Source organism: Onychomys torridus, chromosome 5 (genome assembly GCF_903995425.1).
Source record: "Onychomys torridus chromosome 5, mOncTor1.1, whole genome shotgun sequence".
Lineage (NCBI taxonomy): Eukaryota > Metazoa > Chordata > Mammalia > Rodentia > Cricetidae > Onychomys > Onychomys torridus.
Window position 1 is genome coordinate 76,474,075 of NC_050447.1, and position 12,996 is coordinate 76,487,070.

Genomic DNA, 12,996 nt, shown 5'->3' on the forward strand with positions numbered 1-12,996 from the left:
TAGATAAGACTTTTAATACACAGTATAAAGGGCTCCAAGTGACAAGCACAGAAGCTGGAGTTCAAATGCACTCTTGCTTTTACCACAGTGGCTTCCTGTTGACTGAACTCAACTGATGAAGTGTTGATTTCGCTGCCTAAAAGGGGATCTTCAATAAGCAGCCTATTTCATGTCAAAGCTAACTACATACTCTACAAAGAACAGCAATGGAAATAGGGAACACCCTTAAAAAGAAAGACAAGAAAGATACCATGACAATAAACTAGAATGAAGGCCCCAGGGCAGGCTGAAAAAGCACTTCAGTCTGCTTGTGGCCCCCAAGTTTCTACTATTGAAAGTCCCTGACTTCTTCCTCCACCTTCAGAGGTATTAAAGATAAACTATATTAACCTTGATTTTCCTCCTCTGCCTGAGAGAACTTACTCTTACATTTTCATGTCTTTCAAAATGCCAGTTTTGCAAGAAAGAGGTTATTTTCGCTGTTGAGGGAAGTTCTCAAAAAGGGTTGACAAAAGATAACTACGTGTGGTTACTATAAAGAGATTTCTAAATTTCAGGAAACCTGAGTTCAAGTCCCAGCTCTGTCCGTACTTGCCATGGATCCTTGGTATGGTCTCTGACTCCTCAAAATTCAGTTTTCCACATCCACTATTCAAAGAAATGAATAATGTTGATCTCAGATGTTCACATCTAGCATTAAAAGAGGGGTTAGCACAGAGCAGAGGTCCCTCTCAGTTGTTAACCAGGTCTGCTTTATTAAAATGGATCATTAAATGACTGGCTGATGTCTTCCATTTCATTATAAGGTGCCCTGCCTTGGCAGTGCACAGTGTAGTGCCCATCAAGCCAAGTCCTCTCTTGTCCTGTCTCTAATACTGTTTTCCCCTCTGATGCATAAACCTCTCTACTTCCCAGCTTCTTACTGAGGTGCAGTTTTAGAGATTTAGCAGTAAGCTAAAAAAAAAGGCTCTTGTGGATCCTTGTGTTCCAGTGACCAAGACAAAGCTTGGGTCCTTCATGAAAACCTCTTGAGTAAGAAAGCATGATGCAAACTTCTTGACTCACATACGAGTCATACATCATGCCCTTCAATGTGCGAATGTGTGAGAGCTTTCACAAAGGCACAGGGTGCATTTTTAAAAAGAAAACTACATCAAGTCAAATAAAATATAAAAGAAAACAGAATGACTTGCCGCACTCAGCTGCTCCTGGTTCCTCCTCACCCTTTCTATTTCTGGAGTCATGGTTACTGGAGTGGCCTTATAGTTTTGTTCTTTATACTGGAACTGGGGAACAAAGCATAAGACAGTTTGGAATCATGGGAAACAGATGTGTACCATTGAAACACATTAAAGGAAATGTCACATGAAACAGATTATTAATATTTTATCTTTTCCTCCATGATACCATTTTAAATTATTTTTAAAAAATTTTCATATAGTGTATTTTGATCATATTCTTCCCTTCTGCTAGTGCAAATATTCCCAACCTCCCTACCTACCCAACTTCATGTCATTTTTCCTTAAAAAAAGAAAAGAAACAGACAAAAAACAAAAAAGCAATAAAAGCAAAAATACCAAAACAAAATAAAACAAATGCACACAAAAAAAATGAACAAACAAAAAACATGGAATCTGTCATGTTGGTCAGCTGCTTGTGGTCATGGAGCCTGGCCTACAGTGTGCTCAATATTCCATTAGACAAAGCTTATTTTCTCTTTCTCAGCAAGAATCAATTGGAAATAGCTTCTTGGGTAGTAGTAGGACTTTGTGTCCACTTCTTCCAGATGTCATCTTCTTGAGACGCTAGTCCCCAAGATTTTCCTTGTCAAATGTTCTAAATTATTCTTTTCATTGTTAATCTTTACACTATATAATTTATTGATGACTTCCTGATTTTGATCTCATCAGTAATAAGGAATTGTCCCTTCTATGAGTTCACCGATTCTTAACATTAAAGCAATGTTTACCAAATTACCATCTTTAAAAATGATTTATAATCAGCAACATTTAATAAGTCATGTTAAGTGTACAATAGACTTTTTCCATCACTGGAAGCATTGAGAACACAGGTCACAAAAGTCCTATGCATGCACTTCAGTAACGTACTGCCTCTACTAACCTTCCTCTCAGGAACCGTAGTTTCCCTCCTTACCAAGTTCTAATGGTGGAAGGCCTGACATCTGACCGGACACTACAGAAGATGCCCTGACCTACTGCATGACATCTTCTTTCTTAGCTGAGGGCAGAAAAAGGAGATGACTTCACTATCCATAGTCAACTATCCCAACAATTCCACAATGTCTCACGAAATAAAGGAGCATCAAACATAGAGCAAAGGGATGGCATATCTTCTGAGAGTTTTTGACAGCTGAGGTAAAGCTGGAAGAGGAAAATCCTTTTGCAAGGAGCTATACAGTGACAGTCAATGCATTTTCAGAGTTTAAATTCAGCCTTAGGGCCTTCCACAGACCTTGCTATTGAAATGCATGCTCTTATGAATGAATATGAAAATAAAAAAAATGAGAAGCCTGGAAAATAAGTGGTTGGATTTCTTATGATGTGCCCTCTCCCTAAGAAGCAACATTCTTTGCACTGTTGCATGTAAGAGTTTAGGCAAGTTCTCAGAATGGAAATGACACAGTTACATGTTTCATGTAATCTTTATTGGTAGAAATATCATGCGTGATAGAGCTTGAACTAAAGATTTGTGGAGCTGCTTTGCTAATAGGGAAAAACTACAGTTGCTAGTGAATGTAAACCCAGACATCAATTCAATTGGAGATGCTTGTCCTGATTCTCCTATTCATCAATTTGACATGTGCTTTAAAGGCAATATCTCTTTAATACTCTAATCTCTACTTTATAAGAAAGGAAATTTTACAGGTGAAAATCTATGAAGAGTATATAATAAATGAAGTCCACAGCTGGAATCAAACCTATCAGTACTCTAGGGTCCATGTTCCTCTCCACCACTTCAGTGTTAACTAATCATCCTGGATTCTGCCACTGGCATGCATGACATACCATGTAAATTCTATAACATTTATGTCATTATACACTTATTTTTCAAATGAAGTTAAGAGAGTATAGTGATGGAATATTAGTTAAAGAAGTGCTACATTTGTTTATACTATGGAACATTTGTTTAATGATGCAAAGATGTGCTGCATTATTTTATGCTGTATTTTTTTAACTCTGTGAAGCTGTGTTACTTTGCCTGTCTAAAACACCGGATTAGTCTCATAAAGAGCTGAATGGATGATAGTTAGGCAGGAGAGAACAGATAGGTGGGGCTGTATGCAGGGAAAATAGAAGAGGAAGAGAGAACATCAAGGAGTGAGAAGAAGAGAAAGAGAGGAGGACATAAGGGTCCAACCACCCAGCTACACAGCAAACCACAGAGTAAGAAGCAAAGAAAGGTATATAGAATAGAGAAAGATAAAAGCCCAGAAGCAAAAGTTAGATGGGATAATTTAAGAAAAGCTTGATAGAAATAAGCCAAGCTAAGGCCAAGCATTCATAAAAGAATAAGATTCTGTTTATTTATTTGGGAGCTGGGTGACGGGGCCCCAGAGTCAAAAGAATAAAAACAACCAACTACAGAGTATTGTTTCTATCATAAATAGAAGACTAGGAACACATTTTTGGAAGATGGAGAAGGGGGAGGAGGAGAAGTAGTAGTAACAAATTAATCACCAAATCAAAGACTGAACAACACTCAAGCTGTTAGCATATTCTTATATGAGCCACACCATAGAGATTCTCCATACTCCAATCTTAGGCTTGGCATTGCGGCTCCTGTCCCACCATCACCTCCTGCCACCCTCCATCCCAAGTCCTCATCACTTCAGTCCCCTCCACCGTGAATAGGCTTGGGTCCTGAAAATACTAGTTTTCCTACCCAAGAAGACCTTTCCTCACAAAAGCCACCTGAAACCATTCCTGACTCTCTAAAACAAGACTCTAGTGTTGTTCCTTCTCCAGGACGGTTCCTCTCCTCCTGTGACATACTCCTCCTCCTCTACATTTCCAGAACACTTTGCAAGAAGTATTATTGCTTATGGTTAAAAAAAGATAATACTTGTCAGATATTCAAAAAAACAGTAACTAGTCAACAAATACAAATCACTGTGACAGTATGTAAGACAATGCATAATAGTAATTTATGCCCTGTTCCTTTGAAACCTTGAGACTACCCAAAGTCTTGTCTCATTTGCTGAATTCCCCCTAGAGCACAAACAGAGCAGACTTTCAGTAAAAAAAAGAAAATGCCCAAAAAGCACCTAATGGAGGACACAAAGCAGTATGGAATGTTATCTCCACTTCCAAGAAATGACCCCACATAGTGGCATTCATTGTAGTGAGATTTCAACTGTGCAGGTGCTGTGCTCCCAATCATGTATGGTATTTCAATAACAGAGAAAAAAACACTTAAGGAAATATGATCACATTGCTGATGTTCTGGTTTTCTTTAGCTCTCTTCAGCTCGGGAGGATCTGAAATGGCTGCCGCATGTTTAATTCCTCCTTTGTATTTCACCTGAATAACTTATTTTAAAATATGGTTAATTTATTCTACCCAAAGCTTAAAATAGTGAAGATTTCTTCTTTTGTCACTGCTGTATAAATGAACTTTTTGTTCAAATATTATGTTCTTTTCCAGTAAGAAACATTGTCTTATATTTTCCCATGCTTTCTGGGTTCTTTATCCTGAAGTGCAAATAAATTCACATCTACCCATCACTATAGGTATTCTTTGGTTAATATAAATGAACATTGCTTATGACCAAAAGCTTTATAATTAATCATATATACAAATGTGTTCCCAAAAATATTGTGTGTTCCCCGAAATAAACTTATCTGGGGTCAGAGAACAGGACAGCCACAATATTAAACATGAGGATAGGCAGTGGTAGCACATGCCTTTAATCCTAGCATTTCAGAGACAGAAATACCTCTGGATCTCTGAGTTCAAGGCCACATTAGAAACAGCCAGGCTTGGTGACACACACCTTTAATCCCAGAAACCCAGCCTTTAATCCCAGGGAGTGGGGGGCAGAAAGAGAAAGGTATATAAGGCATGAGGACCAGGAACTAAGTTGGTTAAGCATTTGGCTGGTTTAGCATTCAGGCTTTGGAGCAGCACAGTTCCGCTGAGTTCCATTCTGGATGAGGACTCAGAGGCATCCAGTCTAAGGAAACAAGACCAGCTGAGAAACTGGCAAGGTGAGGTAGCTGTGGCTTGTTCTGCTTCTCTGATCTTCCAGCATTCACCCCAATAACTGGCCTCAGGTTTGATTTTATTAATAAGAACCTTTAAGATTCATACTACATACAAATGCCTTGGAAATTATCTTAACATAATGATTTATTGTTTTCTGAGAAGCATTTTTATTTATTAATGTGTTAACTAGAATTGAGCATGTATTTAAAGGCAAAAATCAAATTGAATTAGCCTTAGAGTCTTGCAAATGTTGATATCTGACTGACAGCACACAGGTAATGGAATAGAACAAAAAAAAAAAAAAAAGGAAATTATGGCTATTATAAAAGAGAAAGGGAGGAGGCTTGTGTGTCTTCACATCCTCTGCCAGCTAAAGGCATTGTCCTGGGGACCTGGGAAACCTTTACCCATGGGGAGTAACTGGTCCAGCTAGGGGTTGCAGACTAGAATTATAGGCACTCTGGTTCTGGTTTCCTGGTCAGGCACCAAGATGTAAGCCACACTCCCCTGCATGCAGTAGCCCACAGTCAAGTGTTCCCCACAGTGATGGACTGTAGTCCTTCAAGCCATGAGCCAACATGGTCTTTGTTCCTCAAGTGGCTTCTTGTCAGGTGTTTGGTTTGGTTACACCATGGAAAAAAGTCACTAACACACCCTGCATCCTCACATTCATTCCACCCATGAATTTCTCCTTCAGGTAGACCTATTTGGAGGAAAATAAATTGGAAAAATGATCATACATGGGACAACAAAACAAACTAGCAAGGTCTTCCATTTCAGGTGGCATTTTATGATTAAAATTCACAGAAGACTAGACTCTCGGCAAAGAGAACCCACCTATGTAAGAACAAAAAATTCACACTGAAATTTAGCAAAGATTTAAATCTACACCAAATAGGTTTTAGAAATCCCTCAGTAATGCTTAAAGTTGAAATCTAGGCTAGCATAGAGCATTGGTCCCTTGATGTCTCAGATATCATCTGTCTTAGTATCTGTGAATTTAACATGAGTAAAGAGGCCAGTCTCAACTCAGACCCAAAATAGTTAAATTGAAAGTTCACTGAGACAGGTTTCCTCTAAATGAAATTCAAAAACAGATCTTAGCACAGAGAGCTAATAGCAAAAAGGCTTGTCCTCAGAGGTGGAAAATGTCGGGATGTTTAAAGGTTAGCCAATCACCTCCTGGTTTGACAGATCGGGCTAATCTTGAAAGGCCAAGTTTCCATTGGAATATTAAGTAGGGGGTCATGGCCCAATCTCAGAGACACAGAACTCCTCTGCATTTATTGTTTGCTAGAAAAGACTGGGGGGGGGAGACGACATACTGTACTGTTTTGTGTGATTTTCTTAGGGTGAAAAGCCCAACACAATTAAAAATGAACATTTTTGTTTTTCAAAGCTCAATAAAAAACAACACAGTCACTTCCCTGTAGGGGAATGACTAGACACCACACATACTATACAACATTTGTAACTGATGACACTGCTGGGCACACTTCAAATCTTGTCATTGCAAAGTGAAGGAATGTAACATTTCACACATTTTTCCCAGACTAACCTCTCTGCCAGACTCAAGTGGCACCTGATTCAGATTCCCATTAAACAGAACAAAATGTCATTCACTCTAATCCGGGCTTCAGCCTCCAGGTCATCTCTCAAGATGCTATCCTCAGGACAAGGCTTCCTTCATGGCACAAAGATTCAACTGCACAATTTTCTAATTTTGCATTAAAGTACACATCACCTTTTCCCTCCTGGAATTCCCTTTCCAAAAGAAACCACCACCTGGTCACATGCTCAGGACACCACCTAACTCTGAGTTAGCCCCAGAATATTTCATGAAAACAGTTCCAGTTGGATGACTTAAAGGAATGTTCTGGAAGGTTGTGTCCCTGAGACTAGAAGTAAAGAGATGGATCAGGGAACAAATGTTTAGGAAAGAATCATTTTCACACCCACAGCAAGAAACTAAATCTATGAAATGCACACAGATGAACCCCTCCTCCTGAAAAGACAGGAATTATCTGTTGCTCATGCCAAGCAGTAAATGAGAGAAATTTCTCCTGTAGCATTAAACACTGATCCTGCAATTCCCTAGAATCAAAAGCACCATAGGGTAAGATCTCTTTATAATTTATACTCATCTGATGTGTTTTTCTTTGCTGAGAAAGTAGAGGGAAAATAAGACCAGAAAACAGAAATATAGGCTCAGAGCTGTGTTTGGGAAAGGCTCAGAAATGTGATTGACACAGGACGAAATGAGTCGCTACATTAAAAAACAAATCTGTACCACTTCAGCTACCAAATAAACATACTGAGCCCTTTGTTCATTTCATTGGGGTACAATTGCTTTGCTTCAAGAGGTGGGAAAATATTCCAGGTATCTTTTCTCTGTAAAATTTAACACAGCTAAAATTCTGTTCCAAAAGATGAAATGTAATCCTAGATTTTATTAAAATGGCCCATGTCTTCTTTGCTCTGCTCTAAATGAAATGAACTGGAGCCTCAGGTTGGAGGGGAAGAAGGCTGCAGTTTTCATTCTGGAAGTTAGACCTTTGATGGCTGAAGACATCACCTTTCAGGAAAGTGAAGAATAAAAGATAAAAAGCAACCTACTGGGAAAAGAACTAAACCCAGGCATGCAGCCCTTGTTTCTGGGAAAGGATAATAGGTGAAGTGGAGAACTTACAGAGCTGATATTGTGCTGGGCTTTCTTCACTCGTTCAATCTCTGGAGTGTTCCTTAGGGCTGTGCCAGCTCCCACTCCTTCCTTGTAAGATACCTTCATAGTGGGGAAAGGAAAATAAGAGCTATAAGGTTATTGGAATTCAAGTCCTAGATCTGCCTGTTATGAAGCAAGACTATTTCTCGGTTTTGTTTTGGTTTGTTTTGTTTTGTTGTTGTTGTTGTTGTTGTTGTTGTTGTTGTTGTTGTTTTTAAGATTTATTTATTTATTATGTATACAGCATGTTTGACTGCAGGCCAGAAGAGGGCACCAGATCTCATTACAGATGGTTGTGAGCCACCATGTGGTTGCTGGGAATTGAACTCAGGACCTCTGGAAGAGCAGTCGGTGCTCTTAACCACTGAGACATCTCTCCAGCTCTATTTCTCAGGTTTTACAGTAGTGTGAATACTGCTTTTATTTATGAGTAGTAATATTACATGAATCAAGGAAATAGTCCATGGTGATAATAAATGCCGACTTTGGTTTCTGATCCCATAACCTCTTAGCCCAGTTAATATTTGTTCTAACAAATGATGAGTACCTTAGCTGGGGGCAGGTTATTTGTCCTAAGAATATAAATTGGCAACTTATAGTTTCCTGCTTCAAATGTAAATATATGGCAGGTTAGCCAAGGCTACACAGAGAAACCCTGTCTCCAAAGACCAATATAGATAGATAGATAGATAGATAGATAGATAGATAGATAGATAGATTTTATAGATATAGATATATGGCATATGTGTATCTGAGAAAAATCAAAGCATGTGTTAGAGAAATTCACTCAGCAGTTAGCATTGAGCCCCAAACAAGGGAGGTTTCATAGCACTGCTAATCTTCCAAATACGGAAGTCCCTCGTGGTCATCTAAAGAAATATTCTATGACCAGTATCAGCCTCGACTCTTGTATCTTCCTCACCCTCCCCTTTGTTGAGTTGAAAATCTCTCCACTCATGACATCTACCCCTTCCAAACACAAAGCAAAACAAAACCAAAAGTTCTCCACAGAAAAACAGTGGCCCTTGAAAGTCCCATAAGGACAGAAAGATCCCTATTACCAACACTGGCTAATCCAGTGGGCACCAAGGGGACTGGAAGAGTGTGACGTAAGACCTGAACTGAAAGAGATGAAAACCAGCAACGTCACAGAAGTCAGGAGCAGCCCCTTCTCCAGCCCTTCCAGTGGGAATTGCCCATCTCTTGGCACAGCCTGGCCCTTCTCAGGGAGATCCCAGACTTACCAGACAGTCTACCTGTCATGAGAGTGAGAGTCAGCTACTTAATGAAGAAGCAGAGTATTCCAGAGGTTCTCAAACTTAATGGCATACTAAAAGACTGAGCTCATTCTACATTATTGTATTTGACTGCATTTGATAATTTCATCACAAAATTCAAGTTTATACATTTATCTATTAGTAGAGGCCTACTTTCTTAACTGTACACAGGTACCTCCTGTTACTCAAAATAAAATCAGGAAGTTTATGAATCGGTTTTAAACTAGGAAGTCTCTAGGTATGTTGTTTACACAGATTCAGTGAAAATCTGGAGGAAAGTCCCTTAATATGTTTACTTTCATCTTCACAGTAAAATTAGTGTGGAAGATAACACTTTTACCCAGCTAAAAATCCAGTTAACACCTGTCATTTGTGACCAACACAAAATTTGGATTTGGAATTCCCCAAAATTGGGATTTGTGAGAATATTTTTTTATATGAAGAAATAAATTCATCTGGTAAAAAATGAGAAAAAAACAGATAGTGAGGGAAAAGACATCGTTACAAAGTATACTATTTTAGAAGTGGAGGGGGTGTTGTTGGGATATATCTCTGTAGTATCACATTCACCTAACACAAACAAGGCCCTGGATATAATCCCCAGAACTACAAGAGTAAACAAGCTAACAATTAATTTTGACTATAAAAGAAATACAAATTGGGTATCCCTGGGTCTGGAGGCCCCAATGTTGAGAGCACTGGCTCCTCTTTCAGAGGTCCTGAGTTCAACTACCAGTAACCACATGGTGGCTCACAGCCATCTATAATGGGATCTAGTGCCCTCTTCTGGCACGCAGGCACAACAGTGAATACATAATGAATAAATAAATCAGTTTTGTTTTTTTTTTTTAAGTAGGCATCCCTAACCAAAATATCTGAAATTTGAACTTTCTGACAGCTAGCAAGTGGAAAGCTCCACAACTGGCTCCTGTGATGTGTTTCAGTCACAGCCAAGTGCACTAAAAATAGCACAAATGACTTTTATGTTTAAACCTACATCTTATCCCCACTATAACTTATTATACACAAGCAAACATTCCAAAATCCAAAGAAAACCTGAAGTTCGTCTAGCCCCAAACTCCTCATCCAGCAGCTACTCACATTGCTAATGTTGTGTTGCGTCATCTTGATTCTCTGAATTTCGGGAGTGTCTGCCACAGTGGAATAGTTAGAAAGCATTTTCTCAGCTTCATCTTTATACTTTTTCTAAAAATATAAAATTATTATAAATTTGAATCTCTATGTGGAGGGAGGAGGGGATATGATACCACATCCAGCTTTATCCTACCACATGACTATAATTTACAACTTAAGATTCAAAGTAGCTGCCACCACAACCACTAAGACCAAGGGTGTGAGCACACCATCTGTCACAGCAACCCCACTGCTATGCCGGCTATCATCCTCACCCCAGACCTCCTCTTCTATGTGTGAACGAACTCAGTCTCTGCCCCAGTACCTCCAGCACTCCTGCGGTGGCCCCACTTTCTACATCTACCTTGTTACAAGCTTTGTTTATTGCCTTTGATAAAGGTCTGTGGCTAAGGAAAACATGCTATGACTTTTGTAGTTAAGGTTTACTAAACATCTCAAGTTCCTCTCTAATAAATAAGCTACTTATGCTCCTTTAATAAGACCTGGGTTTATCCTTCCTATGAGAACACATAATGTTATAATGTAATTGACATTCTTTCAATACCCAACACACATTCACTTATTCAATCAGTCCCACAAACAGATATCACTATCAACTGGGGAAACTGAGGCACCAGCTAATAAGCATGGGAAGTGAGACTCAACTCAGGCACTCTAGTTAGTGTGGGTAACCAAATGGCACAGAGCCACTTGCTAAGCAATGTGTTGAAAGGCATTGCATCCTTCCTCACTGGCTCATGTGTCCATTTGCCTGTTTCATGTACTGGCCTAAGACTTGTACTCAATTCATGTAGATACAGTGTCTCCATGTTCATTGCCTTCATGCAGCATGAGTCACGAGGGACGAACACCATGACTTTAGGACAATTCCAACTGCTGCACAGTCCTAGGCAACTGAGGAGCAGACAGATGCTCCCACATTTCAACTCCACCATCTTGACATTCCCACCTTGAACCAACCAGTTTTGACACTTAGTGCTTGGCTTTCTCCAGAATTTGAGCAAAGGTGTCCAATTTGGGCCAAAACTATTTCCATCATAAATTCCATTAGTCAAATCTAACTCCTGGCTTCCAGAACAGTGTCAGGCTTTCCATTCTCCTTTATTACTTTTTCCACTGAGATGTACTTTGCAGATAAATTTTATAGCAAAGAAGATTAAATAATGCATGTTTTCATTCAAATCAGGTTTTATAAGCAACTTGTTCTATGAATATTTTCTTTTGAGATATGATCTTTCTCAGTCTATGTCTTTCCTTTCCCATAATCACTCACTAGGTTCCTCTTCCCCTTTTCCAGCAGTTGCTTCCTTTACACATATCCTTTTTTCACTTCCCACCTGTGTGTGTGTGTGTGTGTGTGTATGTGTGTGTGTGTGTGTGTGTGTGTGTGTGTGTGTTTAAATCCAAGTTCTTCATATGAGAGTTATAACATTCATCCTTCTAAGAATATTACTGCCCTTATTCACAACCAGCTTTTTAAGTTTTTAAAGAATATGTGACAGATATATTTGACAAATAAGTTTTACTAAGAAAACTTAGTCTTCTCCTAATTTTTAGCTAACATTAATTATCAGTACAATATAATTTTTACTATTTTGTTTTATTGAAGGTTATTTAAAATATTAGTCATTGTGAAATGGAAATAAAAGATTTACGTTTCTGTTGTATGAACAAAGAATATTCAAGGCAAGTACATAATAGAGTTAAAAATAAAAATAAGGTCAAAACCTTCTTGGCTTCAAAGAAGGGGGATCATGTGGGACTTTGGCACTTCATAATGGCTCCTAAATTAGCTCTGTAGCCACTGTCCTTGTTAGTAATGTTAGTCAAGTTTGGTAGGGAGGGTCTTAAAAATGCTCTAAGTTTGAAGGCAATGTCTCCAGGAAGACTTCAATCAAAAAGACTCGGGAAGCACACCGTAACAGGACTAGCATACATTACCACAGTATCTTCATCCTCTACCGACCTGGCTGTAGATTTCAGATGCCCTCTTGGCTCGAAGCACATCTGGGATATCCATGTCCACCTGCATTCCTTTTCCCTTAATTTCATTCTCTAAGTCTTTCCTATATTGCTTCTAGAAGAACAGAAAATAATCTCAGCTTTTTGCTTAACTTTCCAGGACCATATTGCTATTTATGTGTTTTAACAGAAAAGTGACCTTCACCCTCCTCCAGGACCTTCACTTGAGAGTTGTGTTCACACCTTCCTTACCTGGCTGGCCATCTCGGATGCCTTCTTAGCTCTCCGAACATCCAGAGTGTCTGCGGTGACCTGCATTCCTTTCCCTTTAATTTCTGTCTCCAGATCTCTTTTATAGTCTTTCTGGAGAAAATAAAACACACAGTGCTCTGTAATCATTTCAAAATGGTGCTGAAGAAAACATGATGTCATTTGACATCAGGACTACATGTTCCAGAATTGGGTTAGACCTATTCTTTTATTTCTATATACCAAAATAGAAGTATGATGTGCAGTAACATATCCATACATAATCAGGAGGCTTTGTCTACTAAGCTGCATTAAGAAAAAGTACCGAACTAGTTTGGGGAAACATTTCTAGTCAAATAACAAACTTGAAAATTTATTGGTGACTATATAATTTGATTGATAATTA

The 12,996-nt window shown here is 38.9% G+C and overlaps 1 protein-coding gene across 3 annotated transcripts in view; it reads right to left on the minus strand.

Annotated features, from left to right (window-relative positions):
* The window catches only part of Nebl (nebulette), a 364,943-nt gene that overhangs the window by 35,259 nt on the left and 316,688 nt on the right, over positions 1 to 12,996 (minus strand). Inside the window, exons 20-24 of one of the 3 annotated variants that reach the window (XM_036186871.1) lie at positions 12,594 to 12,704; positions 12,346 to 12,456; positions 10,326 to 10,430; positions 7,915 to 8,007; positions 1,194 to 1,286 (exon numbers count right to left, since the gene is read on the minus strand). The exons of the other annotated variants lie outside the window; for them this stretch is intronic. Coding sequence (XP_036042764.1) covers positions 1,194 to 1,286; positions 7,915 to 8,007; positions 10,326 to 10,430; positions 12,346 to 12,456; positions 12,594 to 12,704 — 513 coding nt within the window. The remainder of the gene's footprint in view (positions 1 to 1,193; positions 1,287 to 7,914; positions 8,008 to 10,325; positions 10,431 to 12,345; positions 12,457 to 12,593; positions 12,705 to 12,996) is intronic. 3 annotated transcript variants of the gene reach the window in all.